The 24752-nt window shown below is 44.0% G+C and overlaps 1 protein-coding gene and 3 non-coding genes across 4 annotated transcripts in view; all 4 read right to left on the bottom strand.

The window, feature by feature from the left end:
* HECTD3 (HECT domain E3 ubiquitin protein ligase 3) overlaps positions 1-24752 on the bottom strand; it is a 149472-nt gene that overhangs the window by 22128 nt on the left and 102592 nt on the right. Inside the window, exons 8-11 of the mRNA XM_068239515.1 lie at positions 7546-7628; positions 3761-3926; positions 2998-3079; positions 625-807 (exon numbers count right to left, since the gene is read on the bottom strand). Of these exons, the coding sequence (XP_068095616.1) occupies positions 625-807; positions 2998-3079; positions 3761-3926; positions 7546-7628 (514 nt within the window). The remainder of the gene's footprint in view (positions 1-624; positions 808-2997; positions 3080-3760; positions 3927-7545; positions 7629-24752) is intronic.
* Positions 8878-8992, bottom strand: LOC137523147 (U5 spliceosomal RNA). Its single transcript, XR_011022510.1, has one exon. It is a non-coding gene; the product is annotated as a U5 spliceosomal RNA (small nuclear RNA).
* LOC137523236 (U5 spliceosomal RNA) lies at positions 10037-10151 on the bottom strand. The gene has a single exon (XR_011022578.1). It is a non-coding gene; the product is annotated as a U5 spliceosomal RNA (small nuclear RNA).
* On the bottom strand, positions 11323-11437 carry LOC137523244 (U5 spliceosomal RNA). Its single transcript, XR_011022586.1, has one exon. It is a non-coding gene; the product is annotated as a U5 spliceosomal RNA (small nuclear RNA).

Raw genomic sequence — 24752 nt, 5'->3', positions numbered from 1 at the left:
GCGGCAGGCTCCGGCAGTACTGGACGAGCTGAGCTCGTCCAGACCGCTCAGCTTGTTAAAAGACAGAGTGTGGTTTGTAAACTGCAAATATGACAGAATGATGCAATGCTATAAAAAAAAAACCTATATAAAACTGGAAATAAAAATGAGACTCTTTTCTTTGTTACGAATGTTCTATTCATTATACGTACTAAACATACAATTCATTATATCATAAGGTTTTTTTTCTCACTTCAGGTTTGATTTAATTAGCATAATTAGTTAGTGTGTTCTCCCCAAATAATATAAACATACTGTTTGCCCCCCAAAGTCCACCATCAATCACATAATTAGGCAGAGCCCAATCAAATTGAATTAGACAGTGTTCTCCCAAATTCTGGCCAGCAGTGCCAGTAACAAAAGACACCAGACTCAGCATCCAGCTCACTTGCAATCAACACTGACATTTTACAAAGCAGATACACAAACCCACCATGCAAGGAAATGCTCTAAAAATTCTATGTATGGTCCTTGCTTGTGCTGTGTATATAGAAGCCTGACAAGCAGAGGTAACTATTGTATTGCACCCTTCAATAGAAAATGATATTGTCTGCTACTATAACCCAATCAGAGCCATTGTCCTACCTGGCTGAACACACTTTTCTTGTAGGTGGGGTCCAGCAGGGGGTTGTCGCGGTGCTCCACTGCCAGTCTGCGGTTGATGTACAGTCTGGGCCTGAAGTTGGGTTTGCTGGTCTCGGAGTTCTTCAAGCACTGGGTGATGAGAGCTGTGCGACGCTTTGATAGCAGCAGGAACTGTTTGATGTACTGTGTACAGACAGATGACAGGTGCTCAGTGACGTCACCACAAGGTGCAACAGTGATAAGATAAAGACTTCTGTTTGTGAAGACCACTAAAGGTAGCCATACACTGATAGATTTGCAGCAGATTCGACCATCAGATAGACTTCTGTCAGATGCCCGTCAGGTCAAATCTGACAGGAATCTATCCGATGTGTGCCACACACTAGGAACAGATTTCCAATAGATTTCAGAATAAAATTTACTGGAAATCTATTGAAAATCGATCTAAAGGCATTACTGCATCATTAGATCCAATGCAATTCTATGGGCCATCGATCTGCTGCCAGCAGTAGATCAACCTAGATTTTCCATCTTAACAGATAGATCAAATTGATCAAAATCGGCCGAAAAGCAATTAGAATGGGAAATCTGCTACTTTCATAACAGCAAGACAGATTTATTCATTGCTGATACATTTTTTATTTACTACTGTACTATAGTCTATAGTACTCCATGAGGTTTCACTGAATTAGGTTTAAAGTGGACCTGAACTCTTGCACAGGACCGAAGGAAAACATAGCGAAATGCACCCTGTATGTATTTAGAGAATTTAGCCTAATTCCCATCTGTGGCTAATCACAAGTTGTAATTTGATCCCTTAGCTGTGTCAGCTGGCTGCCACGGCAGAGCAGCTAATTGGTAAGCACAGGATGTTATCAATAGGTCTGCTTCCATGAAAGCAGGAAGGAGACACACTGCAGATTTATGGCAGGATTTGTGTCAGCTGTAACAAAGAAATGTTTTTTGTTTAAGGGTTAGTATGTTGTTGCTTATCTTTTAGAGCAGAGAGGAAGTTCTGAGTTCAGGTCCGCTGGCTTAGCAACAATTGCTTTACCAAACTTCTAAATCAGATTGCTATGCCTGTAGTCAGTTTTATTAAAGCTCAATTCTAGCCAGTATAAAACATTTTCACTGTGACTAAAACTGGGCTTATTATCCTATCTGCCAGTTTAAAAAAAATGGTCTTTACATATGCTCAACGACTGTCGTCTGAAACAATTGCTCCACATGATAGTTGGGTGATAATTTTATGATTGAGCACTGTACAGACACACTGCTGGGTTATAAATGTGCAGCCTGTTCTGTTCTATGGAGAAGGGAAGAGGCAGGGCAAGCAGGAGTAGCCAACAATAAAATATAATAGCGCTCAGAGTTTCATGATCCGTCACAGCAGATCACCAAACAACACGGCAACTCATCTGTACTGATGCTGTATTTTTGTCTGACAGGATCACAAATGATCAGGTCGGGCAATGAATATCTAGGATGTGTGGGGTCTTCAGAGTCCTGAACATGACTCTTTGAGGGACTTTGTTCCTCCATTCCTTATTTTACAAGCAGTTGTCATTGTCACAATGTGAGACACACGTGTCCTAGGAGATTACAATCATTCTTTGTTACAGCTTCCAGAACTCCTGCAATAAATCTGCAGTGTGTCTTCTTCCTGGTTTTATGGAAGCAGACAAAGGGTTAAAGTGAGTCTGAAGCTAAAATAAAAAAAAAAAAAACTAAACAAAAACACAAAATAGATACTTACCTAAGGAGGGGGAAGGCTCTGGCTCCTGTAGAGCTTTCCCGCACCTCTCCTTGTCCCCTCATTCCAGTGCTGGCTCCACCGTTAGCAGTCTTTGACCCATGGGTCAAAGTCTACTCTCTGCCGCTGCGGGAGTCTTCAGAAGTCTTCAGGAGTCTGAGTGCTGGCGAAGGCGGGCTGCTCCGTACTGTGCATGCGCAAGCAAGCACTCTCGCGCACTTGTGCATGTGCAGTATGGAGCTGCCCATCTTTGGGAACACTCGGGCTCCCGAAGACTTCCCGTGATGGGAGATTTCAATGGGGCAGCCAGTGCTAGAACGAGGGGACCATGAAAGGAACGGGAAGGCTGTATAGGACCCAGAGCCTTACCTCTCCTTAGGTAAGTATCTGTATTTTTTCTATTATTTTAGCTTCAGACTCCCTTTAACATCCCGTGTTAGCTGTGTCTGCCAAGGACTGCCGAATTTCTGTGCTGACACAGCAGAGAGATAAAATTACAACTTGTGATTACTTACAGATGAGGGGGATTAGACAGGCTCTTCTCTCTAAAAACATACAGGGTGCATTTCTGTATTTTTTCCTTGTGTCCTGTACAAGAGTTCAGGTCCACTTTAACTTACCTTGAGTTGGTTGAAAGTGCCAATGCTGTGGTCCCAGGTGGGGACAAGGTGATGCAGGACATTATCTAGCAGCTTGACAAACCTGTGGACAACGAAAGGTCATTACTGTTTTGTCATCATGACACAGTTTGAACTGGTCATTTTACACAACTTTCTGATGAAATCTGGTTGGGGTAAGCTTAGGCTTCTCAGTGTTCCTGGTCAGTGAGGCACCTGGAGCGGAGCAGTGCTTTTCAGCGCTGCTAGATTTGGGCGCAGCCGGCGCCTCCATAGACTACAATAGGAATCACTCCTATTGCAGCGCACAGTGAGTAACGTCGGCTCAGTCAGAAGACGGAGCCGAAGTTGCTTAAAAACATAATAATTCGGCCTCCAGCAATAGCTGGAAGACGAATTATTTCATTCCCCCACTATCAATGGCGGCCTGGAGGGGGAATAGTAATTAAATCGGCCCGGACTTGTGCAGAAGCAGGATCAGCCATATACCGCTGTATCCTGCGCCCAAGTCTACCGGCGCCGATTTCAAATGTACTCACCTGGAGAGCCTGGATCAGAATGACTGACCTGGAGCTTGCTTACTTACACAGATATGAACAAATATATTTATGGAAGACCCCCATATCTTTATTTCAGTTAAATAACCCACAACACCTTTCCTCCTGTGTTTATGCATGGAACCAGTTGTTTGTATTTGGCATTCACAAGAACTACAGTAAAAGAATTGCAGCATCACATTATCATTAGCACCATAATAATATCTGACCTCTGCAGCATCATGGCCCTCCTGTAGAGGACATCGGGGTCGATGGCTTCCAGGCGTGGATAACGCACCAGGTTGGGGGGGTGAAACATGTCCGCCGTGAGCCCCAAATCTCTCTCCTTGGAGGACTTTATCTTTATGCCACGGATTCGGACATCGATTCCTTCATCTGCAGGAATAAGCATGAAAAGGAGAACACAGCCATTCGTTGCACATGTTCTGGAATTGGCCAGAATCACATAGATACTGACATGCCATCCTAAAAATAAATCAAATTATAACTATTCCTGGTTCACATTTTTTTGTGACTTTGGATGATAGATGTAATCCTATCCATCATTGCAGGATAACTCGCTTATCTGAATACTTATTTCAAATTAGTGCAATGTATTTATTTTTTTAAGAAACATGTTTATTGAAATAGAGAAGCATCCAGAACGAGTAACAGGTAACACAGTGACCCTTATATGAAATTATATACAGCACAAAAAGTGCAGTGCCATAACTAACATGGTTTAACATACATCAGATAGGAATGAACTGCTGGCACCGACAATTGTACAAGTAAAGTTAACAAACTGTGCAATAACAACTGAAAAAACAGTGGCAAAAGTAAACACAGATAACTGTGCAACCTTCCTAGTCTACAAAGCTCTGACTGCATTAGCGGCCCAGCAAGGGGCTTCCTCTTCACCGGTTGTTCCACTAGTCCTATATTGAATGAACATTTTTAATGGTACCTCTGATTAGGGCAGGCATGTCCAAAGTCCGGTCAGGGGGCCAAATGCGGCCTGCCAAACCTTTTCTGGAGGCCCCCAAAGCTGTAGCTTCCAATTGCAAAACACGACTGCAGTCAACTAGCGATTGCAATTTTGCGCCGATTGCACGTTGCAATTCTCATTCAGTGAAATGACAATTGCATCACAATGACTTCCAAAAATGCTGTGTGCAGTATGCTCACAAATTTCCACAAATCGCAAGCTCAGCAGTGTGAATGGTCACATAGGGATACAATGTACACAACGCTTTGCTGATTACCAGCGATCAGCAAAGTGCTGGAAAACGCCTCCAAAGCGCCCCAGTGTGAATGGGGTTTTTCTAAGCGCTTGTGATTTTAAAGCGGATCCGAGATGAAAAACTAACTATAACAAGTAACTTGTCTATATATCTTATCTAAAGTTTAGATAGTTTACACAGCAAATATAGCTGCAAACATCTTCAATAGAATATGATTATTTCTTCCTGTAATACGACAGCAGCCATGTTGTTTGTAAACATTACACACAGGCAATCTTATCTGCATCTTCAGCACTCAGCCTGTGAAAAAAAAACGAATCCCCCCTCCTCCTTCCTCTTCCCTCCTCCCCTCTGCCTCTGAAATCTCTGGCTAGTAATACCTCCCCTTCCTCCTGCCCAGACTGAGGGCTGGTGCACACCGAGCGGCTTTTTGGGCGTTTTCAGATCCGCTTGCGGCTGCGGATCTGCTTGGTCAATGTATCTCAATGGGGTGGTGCACACCAGAGCGGCAGGCGTTTTGCAGAAACGAAAAATGCCTGGGTGAGGCATTTTTTGGATTGCGGATGCGTTTCTGCCTCAATGTTAAGTATAGGAAAAACGCAAACCGCTCTGAAAAACGGCACTTCAGAGCGGTTTTGCAGGCGTTTTTGTTACAGAAGCTGTCCAGTAACAGCTTTACTGTAACAATATATGAAATCTACTATACTGAAAACCGCAGCAGCAATCCGCAAAACGCTAGCAAAACGCCTCATAAAAATAAAAAAAAGCGTTTAAAAATCTGCTAGCATTTTGCGGATCTGCTAGCGGGTTTTGGTGTGCACCAGCCCTGAGCTCCCATGAGCCCTTGCTACTATCTGAAAACGCCAAGGCTCTCTGAAAAGCTGTGGGTGAGTTTATAGGGAATTAAGAGTATTAAAACAAAAAAGTATTTGGCTTGAGGAATGCCCTATAAACAATAGGAAAGGAACACAATTATGCAATGAGTAAAAGTTCATCTCGGATCCACTTTAAAGTGGACCTGAACGCTTGCACAGGGCAGAAGGAAAACAGAGAGTTTAGCCTAATTCCCCCTCATCTGTGTCTAATTACCACTGTCATTTGATGTCTCACTCATGTCAGCTGCTTACCCTGGCAGAGGACCTAACTGGTCAACACAGGATGTTAACAATATGTCTGCTTCCGTGAAAGCAGGAAATAGAAACACTGCAGATGTATTGCATGATTTGTATCAGCTGTAACAAAGAAATGTTTTTCTTTATAAAGTTATTATGCTGTTTTCTTTTAGAGCTGAGAGTAAATTCTGAGTTCAAGTCCGCTTTAAAAGCTCTTGCTAATGTAATGTTGTATATGTGTGTTCTCACTGGAGCAATGCGATTTTAAAAAAAACCCCATAGCATTGCATCAGCAAGAGCTTTCAAAATCACTAGCGCTAAAAAACACTGCCCTTGCGGTGTGAATGGGACCTTATTGTACATCGTATTATAGCCAACTTCTTTTTTTTCTTTTTTCTTTTTTTTTTTTTTCTTTCAATTATTTTTATTGAAAAGTTTTGCAGAGAAAACAGAACAATTTTCCAACAGAGTATTGCATAAACAATAGTAAACAGAGACAACATAGTCATTCAGTAATAAACAAAAATATAACGCTAGTTGTCATAATATTATACAAAAGTATAAGATTAAACAGGAGTTACAATGTGTAATCAGACAAAGTTTCTAATATGCTATCTTACAGGATAATCCATCATCCGTCTCTAACCCCAATGGGGTCGGATGAGGACTAACCTGCGGTATCTTATCAAGTACCTGTAGCTATGAAACCTGTCCTCCAGCGAGGTCAGGTTTTGCTAACAGCTAAATTCTTTTTTAAACTTCTTAATAAAACTCTATTGATTAAAAAAAAGCCTAACCTGTTAAGACTTCTCATTTAATGGAAATCTAATAGGAGAGGGATATGGAGGCTACCATATTTATTTTGTTTTAGAGGGGTACCAGATGTGAATTAAACTAGAGAAACAGGGGAGCAGGCTCTCTGTTCTCCTCTCTGTCCCCGCAGTCTACCTAAATGCCCCTCGGGCAGCCTCCCCTGGGTCGCCGGTGTCAGGCACTAATGCCCAGGCGCTGGCCAGGCTGCACGCATCCTACAGCACACCTGTGGCTGGGAGTGCACTGCGCATGACATCATGTGCGTGATGTAGTGATGTCATACACATGCACAGTGCGCTCCTGACCACGGGCGCGTGCTGTAGGATGCGCGCAGCCCAGCTAGCGCCTGCGCAGTAGTGCCTTATTTCGGCGACCCGGAAGAGGCTGCCGGAGGGACTTTTAAGTAGACTGCGGGGGAAGAAAGGAGAACAGGGGGAGCGGCAGGCATCAGGACAGGTAACTGCTCCCCCCGTTTCTCTAGTTTAATTCAGATCTGGTATTGTTTAAACAATACCAGTTGCCTGGCTGCCCTGCTGATCATCTGCCTCTAATATATTTAGCCCTAGACCCTCAACAACCATGCAGATCAGATGTTTTAGACTAAAGTCTGACTAGATTAGCCACATGCTTGTTTCAGGGGTGTGATGCAGATACTACTACAGCCAAAGAGATCAGCAGAGCTACCAGGCAACTGGTATTGCTTAAAAGAAAATAAATATGGCAGCCCCCGATATCCTTCTCACTTCAGGTGTCCACCAAGCAAATAGGATTTGGCATTAAAATGGATAAAACTGACACAGGGTGGCTAGACGTTACTGAGACATGATCAGGTTGGCCTCTACTCACCAAAACACTCTGTGATACGAATCTCAATAAGCGGCTGGTGGAAAGTCATGTCCTCCAAGACACAAACATCGCCAATCAAATTGCTGTTGGGAGAAAAGAACAAAAATGTTGAAAGAATCCATCGCTTTTTTTTTTTTTACTGTGGTGCAAAACACAGTCGTAATGCTGGCCATACAATTGTAGTTATGAAACAATTTATAACTTTTGCGGTACTTTGCGCAGAGTCATCGGGATCTTACAGATCTGATCCGTCGTAACGGTCATTATCGCCGTGTGACGCTAAGTGACGTTCACACGATCGTGCGCCTGTACCCACGTCACGAGACTGTGTCAATGACCGCTTGTCGCTCAAAAAAGAAATTGCCGGTCATCGGGAAAATCACATACTTCTTCCACCTGCACTGTGAATGTTTACATGATGTGTTCCATAAAAACATGTAAACATTTCATTACTTGTGTGGTATTAGTTTAAGCAGACTGTGACTGTCTATATCTATTGTGACTTAGATGAAGATCAGATCACATTTTATGACCAATTTTTGCAGAAATCCATATAATTCCAAAGGGTTTACATACTTTTCCTTGCTACTGCATTTACAAAAAAAAAAAAAAGATATACAGCTTAACATCTACAGAAATGTGCATCAAATCAAAACTATATGAAATAATAAGCAAAAAAAAGGTTTAAAGTAAGTGTGTATGGGAGAGGGGGGGGGGGGGGGGGGACACAACGTTGGGGTTGGCTTAGGGATTAGTAAAGGAGCATTCTGTGTGGTGAGAACAGTGGTGGGTTGTAGTAAAATAATTTACACTTTTGAAGTGTACAAATATTCTACTATTTGAAGCCCTTGCGCTCTTTTTTCCTGCACACTCTCCATGAGCGATTTATCACAGAAGTTTTCAGAGTTGCAGGCTTTAATCTACTCCTAAAGTTTAGTCTTTGCTCCGCCTCCAGCAGTCTAGACATTAGGGTGATACTAGCCTCGACCTTAACTATCACAGCCTCAGAACCTGCCACTAGGCCTTCAAGCTTTCAGGTCTCCCAACCAGCTGACATTTCTTCTCAAAGTATCAGGAAAGGTACAAATACACTACTTGAGTTCTAATTTTTCTACCAGTAAGCTAGCTCAACCAAGCTGAGCCTCAAAAAATTGAGTGAAACAACTCATTTATACATCATTATTGTAAAAATCAAGCACTTTTTTATATTATTTTCACTGGAGTTCCTCTTTATATCAGTCACACATGCATCATAATATTCCACTGATAATCTTCTGATTGATCAGACATCTTATAGACTGTATATTACTATCTTTCTTTAACCAATAAGTAAGCCCAGCATCAGTTGAGCCTCAAAAAATTATATGAAACTCATGGTTGTTCCTCTCCACGGAAATCTTTAGTAAAAGGCGAAACATTTATACGATCTGAAGAGAAACCAGAGTATACAATCATTAGTTTTAGTTTGGATTCAGCCAGTAGACATACTTTTCTCTGCTGAGGGAGACCACACATATCAAGTCAAACATTTCATACAAATGTCCGCTTGTCTTGCAAAGCACTCTTGAACCAAGTTACTTGCAAGCCAAGCCAAGCCAAGCAAACTGCTTTCCCCCTATATGGTAAAACAGACAGTAGGCAAAATAGATTTAAACCACTGTATCTTTTAGTGTTGTCCGGATCAAGAACGATTCGGATCTTTGATCCGAATCTCTTTTGTGAGTCGAATCATCCGAATCATCAAAATGAGCGATTCGGATTGCAAAGGGGGTGGGGCCAGGAGCGACACGCCCCCCTCAGCGGGGTCCTGGAAGCAGAGTAGAGATGGATCGCTCTGTTGGAGGGGAGCCAGCCTTGCAGGGACAGGTAGATGAGAGAGAGGGGACATGGGTGCCACTGTCAGATATGTGTAAAGCACACATACTGGCTATAATGTGCTGCTCATTATAGGCTGTCTGTTCCGTAGTTGTGCAGTGAACAAATTGGAAACCTTTGGCTCAGCTCAGTAACTTCGCAGGCAGCGTTCTGGGCTAGGACAGGGCAGGCATTGTGATTGCTGTGCAATATAATCCTCCGGCACTGCTCTAAACAGCTGCACTTCACTTCTAGGAATGCTTTCTTTTTGCATTCAAAGTATACAGATGAACATATAGGTGAAATATATGTAAAGCATATGATTGCAGCATGGGAGTATTGTGTGCAAACGAACATTTCTGCTCCCTGCTCGTCCCTCCTCTCTTCTCTGTCCACTTCCTGCCCTCTGTCCATCTTCTCCCCTTTTCTGTGTGTCCACCCTCCTCCCCTTCTCTGTGCACCGCCCCCCCCCCCCCCCCCCCGAATGCTTCCGTAGTAAAATGATCCGAGATTCGGATCTTTTCAATGATCCGATTCGAATCATCCGGATCATTGAAAAGATCCGAACTTCGCATCTCTAGTATCTTTACAAGCTCGTGTTTATAAAATTTTATGTCTGCTTTTTAACCATTATGTAAGCCCAGCGGTGGCTGGGCCTCAAAAAATTAGTTGAAACTCATAATTGTTCCTCTCCACGGAAATCTTTAGTAAAAGGCGAAAGATTTATACGATCTGAAGAGAAACCAGAGTATACTGATGCATATTTATACTGAAAGCTGGACCATATGCAGTCTCTGTTCAAATCAGGGAGACTTTGTGATGTTTATAATAAAACAATTACTATAGCTATCATATGATGTTTACCACATGCAGAACTTTAAATCTATTGTCCAAATCATAAATACAAAGAGCTAAAAGGAGTAGTATTTTACTTTACGGAATGTGCTACCTGAAATGCATCATGGGTATGCAAATAAGTCAGAGAGGAGGTAGAGACTTCAGCAGAGGATTATGGGAGAAGGGAAGCAAGAGCGTCCTCATTTACACATGTATAGAGCAGCAGAGGATGACTAGGCAGAGACTTAGCAACTCTGTACAGGGTGAAGGTAATATGACACGGTCCCAAGTGGAGGTAGAACAGCAATGTTAGAGATATAGAACCACAGAAAACAGATGTTTATCTGTTTGCACACTGTATTAAACTTATTTTTCCTAAGCACTATCAACATTAGCAAATTTTGCAGATAAATCAATCAATATGTAAACAAATGACAAGTCGTAAAATGCAAAAAGCTATAAACTACCCTATATACTGTATATATGATTACAGTATATCCAAAGAAACAGAAGCTAATCATCAGTGAGACATCAAAGAAATATATTGCTCTTAGCGATTTCTTTCCACAGAAATATTTACTAGAATGCACAGGATTAATGTGAGCAGTCAGAAAAATTATTTGTATCTATTACAGTCTGAATAGGAATTCCACTAAAGCAGGAATAGGAACTGAATAGGAACCCCACTAAAAACTGCAAAATGCACACAAACTGACTTTAAACCCCAGGTACAGGCAGGTCTTAAACTGATTGGTAAATGTCATAATCTACCACATACGGCAAATTAGGTCATAAAATGTTCTGTAATTTACTAAAAAATTGTAGTTCTCATGAAAAATGGGCGACGTGTTAGCACATGCTAACACGTCGCCCATTTTTCATGAGAACTACAATGTTTTAGTAAATTACAGAACATTTTATGACCTAATTTGCCGTATGTGGTAAATTATGACAAAAATCTACCAGAGAGGCAAACTGCTTTCACTCATATAGTAAACCAGACAGTAGGCAAAATAGATTTAAACCACTGTATCTTTACAACCTTGTATTTATGAAATGTTATGTCTGCTTTTTAACCATTATGTAAGCCCAGCGGTGGCTGGGCCTCAAAAAATTCAATGAAACTCATGGTTGTTCCTCTCCACGGAAATCTTTAGTAAAAGGCGAAAGATTTATACGATCTGAAGAGAAACCAGAGTATACAGTCATTAGTTTCAGTTTCGATGCAGCCAGTAGACATACTTTGCTCTGCTGAGGGAGACCACACATTAAAAACTATACTATACAAACAATATACACATCAAAAAAAACTGTATTACAATATAGTCAATAAAATAGTTTACATTCTTTGAAATAGTCATAAATAAGAAAAAAAAATGTATGAGACTAAACAAAAAGTATCCATGGTTGCGTTTAAAAGCAAGTGCATCATGGGTATGCAAATTAACTCAATGGCTATCATTCATAAAGAGGCTGTCGGTAAGGGGAATCAATGCGGGAAAACACCGCTGCCGGTATTTTAGACTTCTGGGTGGGCATTCATAAAAATGTATCCATGTGCGGTAGCAGTGCGGAGATGCCCCGAACTAGGCAGGCGGTAGGCAGGCGGAGACACGGAAGCTGCCGAGTTGATACATTTCTCTGTGTTCCGCTCTGCTGCAGCTGCCTGGGAGGTCTGTGTGTCTCCATTCACTTACATTGGTATCGCCACATCAGAGGGAGCGGTACTTCCCGACCTCACACCGCTTGCGGTGATCTTTATGAATTAACATTTTGCTACATTTGTTCCGATAATCACTGCACAAGGCGGTGATTTATCACTCTGCTCGGTAGTGTCATTTTTTCATGCGGAAAGAGCCTTTATGAATGGTGACTTTGCCGAGTGGTCGGTAAAGTCAGCTGTTTTATACATTTCTGCATGCGGAAATGCTTTATGAATGATAGCCAATGACTGTGAAATCAGCAGAACTGATAAATATATCTACCTTGGCATGGAAATCAACCAATCAGGTAGCCTTAAAGTGGATCCGTTTGTGTTCCTTTCCTATTGTTTATAGGGCATTCCTCAAGCCAAATACTTTTTTGTTTTTGTTTTAATACTCTAATTCCCTATAAACTAAAAAAGCCACGCCCACAGGTTTTCAGAGAGCCAAGGCAGTAGCAAGGGCTCATGGGAGCTCAGTCTGGGCAGGAGGAGGGGGAGGTGTTACTAGCCATTGATTTCAGAGGCAGAGGGGAGGAGGGAGGAGGAGAGGGGATTAGGCTGATGGCTCAAGAGACAGATAAGCCTGATTCTGTGTAATGTTTACAAACAACATGACCGCTGTCATTGGCTATCATTCATGAACAGGCTGTCGGTAAAAAGAATCAGTGCGGGAAAACACAGCTGCCGGTATTTTAGACTTCTGGGTGGGCATTCATAAAAAAGTATCCATGTGCGGAAGCAGTGCGGAGATTCCCCGAACTAGGCTGGCGGTAGGCTTGCGGAGACACGGAAGCTGCCGAGTTGATACATTTCTCCGTGTTCCGCTCTGCTGCAGCTGCCTGGGAGGTCTGTGTCTCCCCATTCACTTACATTGGTATCGCCACATCAGAGGGGGCGGAACTTCCCGACCTCACACCGCTTGCGGTGATCTTTATGAATGAACATTTTGCTACATTTGTACCGATAATCACCGCACAAGGCGGTGATTTATCACTCTGCTCGGTAGTGTCATTTTTCCATGCGGAAATATGTTTTTCTCTCATCTTCTAATGTAAGAAACTCTGGGAATAGTTCCAACAATTTCTTAAAGTAAGTGTCCCTGGTTGCAGTATATTTGGGGCAGTGCAGCAGGAAGTGGCTTTCATCCTCAAGGGTTTTCTGCTCACAGTGTTGACATAGTCTCTCCTCCCTGGGTTTGTACGTCTGTCTGTGTCTCCCAGACACTATTTCGAGGTTGTGAGCACTCAATCTGTAGACACTCAGGATTTTCCTCTCTTGGGAGTTTTGGAGCTTTTCCAGGTATGGGGCCATTTTATATTCTCTTTGTAGAGACTGATATATGGCTACCGTTTGTGACTGTTTTATTTCACTCCTCCATTTTTCCACATAGGCTATCATTCATAAAGCATTCCCGCATGCGGAAATGCGTAATACCGCTGACTTTACCGAGCACTGAGCAAGTTGTGTATTCATAAAGCCTCTTTCCGTATGCGGAGCTGACATTCCCGTGCAGAGTGACAACGTACCGCCTTGTGCGGTGTTGATACGTGTTGATACGCAGGTATCCAGAAAAAGTATCAAAATGTTCATTCATAAACATTTCCGCATAGCGGTATGCGGACGGGGATTACCGATCCCCTTGATGTAGCGGGAAGCTTGCGGAGTCCTTGTAAGTGAATGGGACGGACCTCCCACACAGCAGCAGAGAGAACACCGCATGGAGGGACTCGGCCAGCTTTTCTGTTTCCGCCTGCCTACCGCCCGCCTACCGACACCATTCTCCAGAAAACCTCTGCACTGCTACCGCACCAGGCACAATGTTTATGAATGACCACCCAGAAGGCTAAACTACCAACGGCGGTAATTTCCCATCACGGGTTCTCCTTACCGCCAGCAAGTTTATGAATGATAGCCATTGTCCTCTTTGCTCTTGGCTGTGGTGTGTTTTATCTGGACTCTTGTTATGATCTGTGGATCGGGGGTTGGAGGGAGTATAGAGCTGACCACTACTTTCAGTGCACATGGCTTTTCTTGGTCTTAATTGTGCAGCATGGCTTTGTAGTGGGGCGAGTCAGGGCTCAAGCAGTAATGGGAATCTACCTAGCTCAGCTTGGCAGGCATTATTTGAGGTACTCCGATGGACATGGAGAAGGTGTTTGCAGAACTCCAGGTGGAATATTTCTGTTGGGCTGGATTCCCATTTTGATTGGTCTGGGTAGGTGGTGGAGCCCCATACTTCACTTCCATAGAGTAGGATTGGGGTGATGACACTGTCAAATACTTTCATCCAGACCTTTACTGGTGGTTTGAGGTGGTACAGTTCTTTCCTGATGGCATAGAACGGTCGGCATGCTTTGGCTTTTAGGGCCTCCATGGCTGACTTAAAGCGGATCCGAGACGGAAAACTAACTATAACAAGTAACTTGTCTATATATGTTACCTAAAGTTTAGATGGTTTACACAGCAAATCTAGCTGCAAACTGTTTTAATAGAATATGATTACTTATTGGTGGCTGGATAGTGTAATGGTTAAGGGCTCTGCCTCTGACACAGGAGACCAGGGTTTGAATCTCGGCTCTGCCTGTTCAGTAAGCCAGCACCTATTCAGCAGGAGACCTTAGGCAAGACTCCCTAACACTGCTACTGCCTATAGAGCGCGTCCTAGTGGCGCTTTGAGTCCGCCACGAGAAACGCGCTATATACAGTAAGTGTTTGTCTTTTTTGTCTTTTATTCCTGCGATACAATGGCCATCATTCATAAAGCATTTCCGCATGCGGAAATGCTTAAAACAGCTGACTTTACCGAACACTCGGCAAAGTCAGCATTCATAAAGCCTCTATCTTACTGGGAGAAGAGGAATCCACAGTGGCAATCGCTGCACACTATGGCTATCATTCATAAAGCATTTCCGCATGCGGAAATGCTTAAAACAGCTGACTTTACCGCACACGTAGCAAAATCTGCATTCATAAAGGCTCCTTCCGCATGAAAAGCTGACCTTACCGAGCACAGCGATAAATCACCACCTTGTGCGGTGATTATTGTAAAAAATGTAGCAAAATGTTAATTCATAAAGATCACCGCAAGCGGTGTGAGGTCGGGAAGTACCGCTCCCTCTGATGTGGCGATAACAATGTAAGTGAATGGAGACACACAGACCTCCCAGGCAGCTGCAGCAGAGCGGAACACGGAGAAATGTATCAACTCGGCAGCTTCCGTGTCTCCGCAAGCCTACCGCCTGCCTACCGCCAGCCTAGTTCGAGGAATCTCCGCACTGCTACCGCACATGGATACATTTTTATGAATGCCCACACAGAAGTCTCAAATACCGGCAGCGGTGTTTTCCCGCATTGATTCCCCTTACCGACAGCTCCTTTATGAATGATAGCCTATGTCACAGCATGCCACAGACTGAGAGGAGCATAACGGAACTGTAAACCTAAAAATGTCCACAGACTGCTTAGCCATTGTCCCCCTACCCCACCCCTTTCATGTCCCCCCTTTTCCCCTTGCTTTGGCAATACCTGTATGAATCTTGGGCATGCCAATAAAGCTATCTTTGATTTGATTTGATTTGTTAGGAACAAAGACCAGAAAGGTGTTTATTGTGTTACAGTGTGAAAATATGAAGAGGGATGTGGTAAGCTGCTAAACAAAGTAACAAAACGGTAACACAAAAAAGAGGAAAGTTAAGCAACAAATCATTTCTGTTGGTGCTCACGTTTCCAAATAATATTAACAACAATTCCAATATTTGTATAGGGCTTTTCTCCTGTCGGACTTAAGAGCTGAGAACTGTTAGTGCTTGAGAGCTGCAGCAACTAGGGCACGCTCAGTAGGCAGTAGCAGTGTTAGGAAGTCTTGCCCAAGGACTCCTTACTAAATAGGAGCTGGCTTATTGGATTGGAAGAGCCGAGATTCAAACCCTGATCTCCTGTGTCAGAGGCAGAGCCCTTAACCAGGTCATAGAATCACTCCTGCAAAGTAACTTCAGAAGGGCCAATGGAGCATAACGTGGTGGGCGGGGGAGCTGCGGCACAAAAGAATCATCAGTCGCTTGGCCAAGTTGATCCACCTGGTGGTTGGGGCTGCTGCACACACGCCGGACTATCGGCTGAGGTGGTTGTTATCGGCCCGCTGAGCCCACTTATAAAAATATTTTTCAAGCAGTTTTGAGACAAGTTGAATGCATTTTAAAGCGTTAAAGCGCATTTTAAAAACACTTGACTTTTTTTAAACGCAGCAGTGGGCTCCGGCCCTAACTAAAGATTATTTCAACAACTGTAAATACTAGTCTCAACTTCAATTTATACATCAGTCACACATGCATCACAATTTCCACAAATATTTTTCTATTAAATCAGACAAACTTTACAATAGTGGTGCTCAAATACCCCTTTTTAAAATTCGAGTTTGGTCGAATTTGAATAGTAAATTATTCGAGGTCAGTCGAATATTCGAGTCGAATAATTTTTACTATTCGATTCGACCTCGGACTTCGAGCTCACTATTCGAGTCGGTATTCGAGCTCATTATTCGAGCTGACTATTCGAATTGGCCTTAAATAGCTTCCAACACTTGTTTTGAGGGTGAATGATGCAAGAAACATCTTTTTTTCCAAGTAACAACAGCAAGTGATTATGTGGGGATGTTCCTTTAAAAAAAAAAAGGTGGAAAGAGAAGTTGTGTCCAGAATTTTGTTCAGTACTGTATATACTTCTTCTTCTTCTTCTTTATCTTCTATATCTTCTTCTTCTTCTTCTATATCTTCTTCTTCTATATCTTCTTCTTCTTCTTCTATATTGTCTTCTTCTTCTTCTTCATCATCATCTTCTTCATCTTCTTCATCATCATATTCTTCTTCATCTTCTTCTTCTTCTTCTTCATCTTCTTCTTCTTCTTCATCTTCTTCATCTTCTTCTTCATCTTCTTCTTCTTCATCTTCTTCTTCTTCTTCATCTTCTTCATCTTCTTCTTCTTCATCTTCTTCTTCTTGATCTTCTTCTTCATCTTCTTCATCTTCTTCTTCTTCATCTTCTTCTTCATCTTCATCTTCTTCTTCATCATCTTCTTCATCTTCTTCTTCTTCTCCTTCTTCTTCATCTTCTTCTTCTTCTTCTTCTTCTCCTTCTTTTTCTATATCGTCTTCTTCTTCTTCACTTATTTCTCTTTTCAATTTTTTTTTTAAAGAAATGCAGCTATTTTTGAGCGTAACAAATAGCTGGTGGCGCACGCATGTTGGAAGCGCCATTGTATGTGCTCCCTGGCAGTGGAAACACACAGACAGTGTGTTTGTGTGTCAAGTGGTTCATCTTGAGAAACGTCAGTCTGTCCACAGACTTGTGAGACAGACGTGAGCGTTTCTCGGTGACCACGCCACCAGCTGCACTGAAGCAGCGCTCGGACAGCACGCTGGAAGGGGGGCAGGACAGCACTTCCAGGGCGTACTGCGCCAGCTCGCTCCAGATCTCCAGGCGCTTGACCCAATACTCCATGGGATCAACAGGGGCATCGCTGTCAAGCCCGCTGTAGGATCCCATGTAGTCAGCCACCATGCGGGTCAGGCGCTGGCTGTGACCGGAGGAGGATGCTGCTGCATGCACCTCCTCTCTAGTCACTGCTGCCGGAGCCTCTACAGTCCTGTAGAGCTCGTGGCTGAGAGACAGCAGGTCTGTGGGGCGCTTGCTGCTGGATGCAGGCACCTGCTGCTGCCTCTGTGCTGGCTGGACAGTGGGGGTGGAAGGCTGGGGGAAGGCTTCCTCCAAGCGCTCAACAAGGGCCTGCTGCAAGCTCCTTATTTGTTGCGCTGGGTCTCCTCCTGCAGGCGGCAGAAACTGGCTCAACTTCCCCTTGAGGCGCGGGTCCAACATCATGCTGATCCAGATGTCCTCCCTCTGCTTCATCTGGATCACCCTGGGGTCCCTGCGCAGGCACGTCAGCATGTGCGCTGCCATTGGGAAGAGGCGGGCCACGTCTGCTGGCACATCGACGGCAGTGCTGTCCTCCTCATCCTCCTCCTCTGCCGCCTCATCCTCTCTCCACCCCCGCACCAACTCAGCTGCGCTGTGCTGATCCCCCTCATCAGCAGCAAGGTCAGGGACCTCCACCAAGTCCTCCTCCTCCTCCCCCTCAGAGGTGGACTGTGCAGCTGCTTGCCGCTCCTGCTGGTCCAAGGCTGCCGCTCCCTGTTCCAGCAAAGCATCGAGGGCCCTGTTCAGCAGACAAACCAGGGGCACCCACTCGCAGACCATAGCATGGTCCCTGCTCACCATGTTAGTGGCCTGCAGAAAGGGAGCCAGCACTAAGCACACCTGCTGCATGTGTGTTAAGCTTGGGGGTGTAATCTCCACAGTCAGCATACAACACATAAGCTGACGTGAAGGAGGTACACACACCAGCACAAGGGATCAGGATATCCCCAGTTTAGTGGAGGAGAGGACTGACTCCAATAGGAGATTGTGGTGCACAGAGCCGGTGCAGATCTGAACAGCCACAAACACTTTCGTAATAACGTCTCAGCGCAAAGTAGCGCTGAGCGCATAAACCAGGACTGAGGAGATCAGGACAGGTAGACAGAATGAACGCTTGCTAGCTAGCGATTACTTAGCGACAGCAAGCGTCCAAAACCAGACAGACTGGAATGAGGCAGCCAATGCGTTGCGGCGATGGCGTGCCTCACAAAGACAGGACAGGAGAGACAGGAAATAGCAGGATCGAGATAGATGAACGTAACACAGATAAATATACAATAAGTATGTTTTCCTAGCGTATTACAATTACAGCTATCAATGAAACTATTTGTAAGGTCTGACTAACATATGTATATATCGGCAATGAACCGATATATGACATAAGCAGGAACGCTGACTAGGACTGGAGTAATACAGGGAACAGGACTCAGAAGGATTCGCTATCTCTTCGCAGAGATGAACGCAATCCACAAACAGTAACAGAACAGGATTCAGAAGGATTCGTTATCTCTTCGCAGAGATGAACGCAATCCACAAACAGTAACAGAACAGGATTCAGAAGGATTCGTTATCTCTTCGCAGAGATGAACGCAATCCACAAACAGGACCAGGAACAGGATAACTAGCTCAGCACGGGTGTTCACGATACGCGCAAACTACCAAAACGTGCTGGAAAACTGACTAACTGAACACAGGAAATAAACAGTTCGTGTACGTATATATCAGCAACACTGATATATCAACGTAACACGGATACAAGGAAAATAACAAAATGCGCAAGTATGCGTATATATTGGCGATGAACCAATATATGACACAAGACAAGCAAGTAACAACTTCTAGAACAAGAGCAGAACTAGGAGGACTCGCTGACCCCTTCGCAGGAGTCAGCGCAGTCCACACGGACCAGGAACGAGGTGGGGCACGAGCAGAGTAACAGATAGAGTCTGAGACTATGGTAGCCCATGAGACATTGCAGGAAGCAGTTCTTTATACTGAGGTCATCCAATGGGAGCAGACCTGCAGATTCCCACACAAGTGAATGGTAATTAATCACAGGCTGATAGCAGGAAAAGGCAGACAATGATATGCAGCCTGCAGGAAAGGGACTGCCCCTCCACTGCAGCAGACAATGTTTGTTTACACAAGAGCATGTCAAACTGTCATTAATTTCAGAGTGACTGCAGATGGAATCAGCAACTAGTTCAAGTGCAAACCAAACTATGCAAGAAAATGCATGTAATGACATCAGAACTGCTTGGGTTACAATACCACTGCAGCCAGCAATAAACGCTGCAGACATGATCATAACATTACCCCCCCCCCCCCCTTAAAAGCGGATACCAGACGCTTTTTGAAACTGAAATTCCCAACAAAACAATCTGACTGATAATTCATGATGACCGGGACAGCCCGGCAAGACCAAATTCCAGAATCAGTCCCCACAAGACTGGACCCATCAGAACCAGAACCTACAGAACCATGCCCGTCAGCACCACAAGCCTCAGTGTGATACCCATCAGAACCACGACTTCCAGAGAAAAGCCCCCAGAAACTCTCTGAGCGATACCCACCGCCTTCTCGGGACTGTCCAAAAACGCCAAAGCCTTTGCAATGCCCACCGGAACTGTCCCCACCAACACAAAACCCACCGTTGAACCAGTCCAAGGTACCAGGACAAGTTTCCTCAGAGATCTCCCAGAACACTTGGAAGCTCCAAAGAGATCCCCACAGGTCAGAACGCCCCTTAGGTTCACATGGAGAACCATCAAGAACCCCTATGGAACCCAGGGCAACTCTAGAGTCAGGGTCACAAGGACAAACATCAAGATCAGGGTTTTTAGGGACCAGAACCATCTCCGGGCATGCAGGCCAACCGGCAACATCAGAACATGTCTCCACTAGGGAAGCGTGTGAGCACGCCAACACAGACACACTTGGGCACTCTGGCATACGAAGCACATCTGGGCACACTGGCACAAGAGAGACTTCTGGGCATGTCAAGGAACTGCAAACCTCAAAGTCAGTCAAGGTAGGACCGAAACCAGGACTGGGCAAAAAAAAATCATCATGACTAGACTTCACAGTTACTGGATTGTCACTAAAAAATGCAGGATTAGACTTAGATGTCTCTGATTCCAGCAAAGTTATTAACAAATCATGTTCAGGGGCATTTACAAGACAGGACAAATCTTCTGATGTATGCACTGAACTAGACAGGGTTCCCATAACTTCTTCTGGACTAGACAGAGACTCATCAAATACACTGGATTGGAGCTCATGAAGGGCTGCAAAACAAGTCAGTAGTGCAGCAATCCCCACTGAACTAGGCAAAACTGAGTAACTCACTGGACAGGAAGGGGACTCAGGAACTTCTGCCACACCGGCCAGAGAACCAGAATTTTCCAGGATACAGGGCTGGGTTTCAGAAACACTCATTAACCCGGACTGAAATTCTGAGATTTCTATTATTTTTTCCAGCGAGTCAGAATTATCCATGTTACAGGGCAAGACTTTTGAAACATTCAGAGGACAGGGCTGGAGTTCCTCGGCTGTTACAACACTGGAGAGGGACTCAACAACATTGGTTAAATCAGACTGTGTACAGGGCAAGGTATCTAACACACTTGCTGACGAGGACAATATTTCAATGGCTTCTGCTTCGCTGGGCAGAAATTCATCAAGTTTTATTAGAGCAGACTGTAATTCCAAAACAGCTGCTAGACAAGTGAATATTACTGCAACACCAACTGAGGTAAGCAGTGCCTCAGACTGTTCTGCTAGAGGGTTTGAAGTATCCAAAGTACTAGGTGAAGCATAAGACTCTGTGACCACAGCTTCACTGGACAGGATCACCGAACAGTCCACACTGCAGGGCAAAACCATGGAAGCACCTGCTGGACAGCATAATGATTCTGTGACCTGAGTTTCATTGGAGAGATCTACTGCACAATTCATGGTACAGGGCAAGTTCACTGGAACATTTTCTGAACACGGTAATAATTCTGCGATTTCGGACTCACATAGCAGACGCTCTGAGTTATTCATGAAACTAGAGTGAGGTGTAGAAACAGGAAGATCAAAACACAATGTTTGCGCATCTAAATCACCATTCAATTGTGAAATTGGAAAATTCAGATGCTGGGGTTCTGAGATTTCTGGACAGGATTGCTGGGACTCAGAAACTGATGTAGTGCATCTATTGGCATCTGCTGGATCAGACAGGAGTTGAACTTTATTAACACAGGTAATTTCTGCAGAAGTGTTTGCAGAGACAGGCAAGATTTTTCTGGTGTCTGTTTCACTGAACAAAGACTCATGAGTACTGGCTAGGCTGGACTCAGAAGTCAGCAGGACCTCTGGGTCCTCTGCTGAGAAATTTGTGCAGGGCAAGATTAAGGAAGTATTAGTAATTTCTGTCTTACTGGGAAGTAACACTGAGTTATCCATGGTACAGGGTGGAATTACAGGAACTTCAATTTCACACAAAAGGAGCTCTGAATCACTCGCTGAATCAGCCAAAGGTGCTGAAGCAGGCGAGTCCTCAGGAACTGAGGAAGTGGAACAATCTCCACTTGACAGTGTGCCTTCCCTGGTATCAACTGATTGAATCGCATAAAATTCGTCCAGAATCATTCTCCACACATCGATCAATGGAGCCACAAAGTCATACCCACACACACCAGTTTTTATTAGGTTATAGGCAGACTTAATGCATGCATTCAATACTAATTCACTTTTTGCACTGTAAAACTGACAAAATGAACTTGCATCTTTCTTCCATTCATAGACCAGGGCTTCCATCTCTCCCTTCTCAAATGGAGGATCCCATGCATATTTAACAGCTGAGCATTCCGGCTGATCATAGTTTGCAAATGTGTTAGTGGCAGAAACATACATTGGGTTATTTAGCAGGTGATTGGCCGATTTCTTATTCCTAAGGATCTCCAATACCTGTAGCAAGTGTTGAACTGTAGTGTATGCAAATTTCCCTTGCTGCACAAATAAATTGATCTGTTCAATACTCTGTAATATATCTTCATAATCATATTCAGATAATTCATTTAAACAAGAACTTTTATTTTCCCTGGCTAGCAATGAAAGTTCATTAGTAGTTTCATAGGTCCATTTGACTCCCCTGATTGGTGACTGAATTTCATTATCTGCTACTGGCGGAGTCTCATTACAGATCTGATGCGCAGTCGCCAAGGGCAACGACTCCGCTGATTGTAACGCTTTTCTTTTGGAGCGTTTACGTTTGGCTTTAGACCCTGCTGCCTTAGCAGAAGAAAAGTTATCAGAACAATTATCTGCTTGCTGATTATTTTTGTAGGCAGTAGAAGGAGCAGTTGATTGACAAGCTGCCAGGAGCTTATCAAAAGGGCTAGGCAAATCGGTTTTGCGCAGCCAGTTATGGATCACAAACGCTAGAAATTCCAGTGGTCTTTCTTTTAAATTGGTATGATCCAAGACATCGTAGGCCCACTGAAACAATCTTCCCTTAAATAAAACATAAACTAGCTGGGGGGCCCACGTTGAAACAGGAGTAGCCTGGAGCTCAGGATTGGCCAGGAACCTGGCACATTCAGAAAAAAACTCATTTTCTGTTTCAGAATTGAGCTTCTCAAATTTCTTAAAGGAACAGGAACCATAACAAACAGTGTCATTTTTGCTGGGAACCCCCCCCACAATGGGGATTGGTAATGGGGCTACCATAATGTTAAGCTTGGGGGTGTAATCTCCACAGTCAGCATACAACACATAAGCTGACGTGAAGGAGGTACACACACCAGCACAAGGGATCAGGATATCCCCAGTTTAGTGGAGGAGAGGACTGACTCCAATAGGAGATTGTGGTGCACAGAGCCGGTGCAGATCTGAACAGCCACAAACACTTTCGTAATAACGTCTCAGCGCAAAGTAGCGCTGAGCGCATAAACCAGGACTGAGGAGATCAGGACAGGTAGACAGAATGAACGCTTGCTAGCTAGCGATTACTTAGCGACAGCAAGCGTCCAAAACCAGACAGACTGGAATGAGGCAGCCAATGCGTTGCGGCGATGGCGTGCCTCACAAAGACAGGACAGGAGAGACAGGAAATAGCAGGATCGAGATAGATGAACGTAACACAGATAAATATACAATAAGTATGTTTTCCTAGCGTATTACAATTACAGCTATCAATGAAACTATTTGTAAGGTCTGACTAACATATGTATATATCGGCAATGAACCGATATATGACATAAGCAGGAACGCTGACTAGGACTGGAGTAATACAGGGAACAGGACTCAGAAGGATTCGCTATCTCTTCGCAGAGATGAACGCAATCCACAAACAGTAACAGAACAGGATTCAGAAGGATTCGTTATCTCTTCGCAGAGATGAACGCAATCCACAAACAGTAACAGAACAGGATTCAGAAGGATTCGTTATCTCTTCGCAGAGATGAACGCAATCCACAAACAGGACCAGGAACAGGATAACTAGCTCAGCACGGGTGTTCACGATACGCGCAAACTACCAAAACGTGCTGGAAAACTGACTAACTGAACACAGGAAATAAACAGTTCGTGTACGTATATATCAGCAACACTGATATATCAACGTAACACGGATACAAGGAAAATAACAAAATGCGCAAGTATGCGTATATATTGGCGATGAACCAATATATGACACAAGACAAGCAAGTAACAACTTCTAGAACAAGAGCAGAACTAGGAGGACTCGCTGACCCCTTCGCAGGAGTCAGCGCAGTCCACACGGACCAGGAACGAGGTGGGGCACGAGCAGAGTAACAGATAGAGTCTGAGACTATGGTAGCCCATGAGACATTGCAGGAAGCAGTTCTTTATACTGAGGTCATCCAATGGGAGCAGACCTGCAGATTCCCACACAAGTGAATGGTAATTAATCACAGGCTGATAGCAGGAAAAGGCAGACAATGATATGCAGCCTGCAGGAAAGGGACTGCCCCTCCACTGCAGCAGACAATGTTTGTTTACACAAGAGCATGTCAAACTGTCATTAATTTCAGAGTGACTGCAGATGGAATCAGCAACTAGTTCAAGTGCAAACCAAACTATGCAAGAAAATGCATGTAATGACATCAGAACTGCTTGAGTTACAATACCACTGCAGCCAGCAATAAACGCTGCAGACATGATCATAACATTACCCCCCCCCCCCTTAAAAGCGGATACCAGACGCTTTTTGAAACTGAAATTCCCAACAAAACAATCTGACTGATAATTCATGATGACCGGGACAGCCCGGCAAGACCAAATTCCAGAATCAGTCCCCACAAGACTGGACCCATCAGAACCAGAACCTACA

The sequence above is a fragment of the Hyperolius riggenbachi genome, chromosome 6 (assembly GCF_040937935.1).
Source record: "Hyperolius riggenbachi isolate aHypRig1 chromosome 6, aHypRig1.pri, whole genome shotgun sequence".
Taxonomy (NCBI): Eukaryota; Metazoa; Chordata; class Amphibia; order Anura; family Hyperoliidae; genus Hyperolius; species Hyperolius riggenbachi.
The sequence above is the reverse complement of the archived record's forward strand: the minus strand, read 5'-3'. Positions and strand labels throughout refer to the sequence as shown.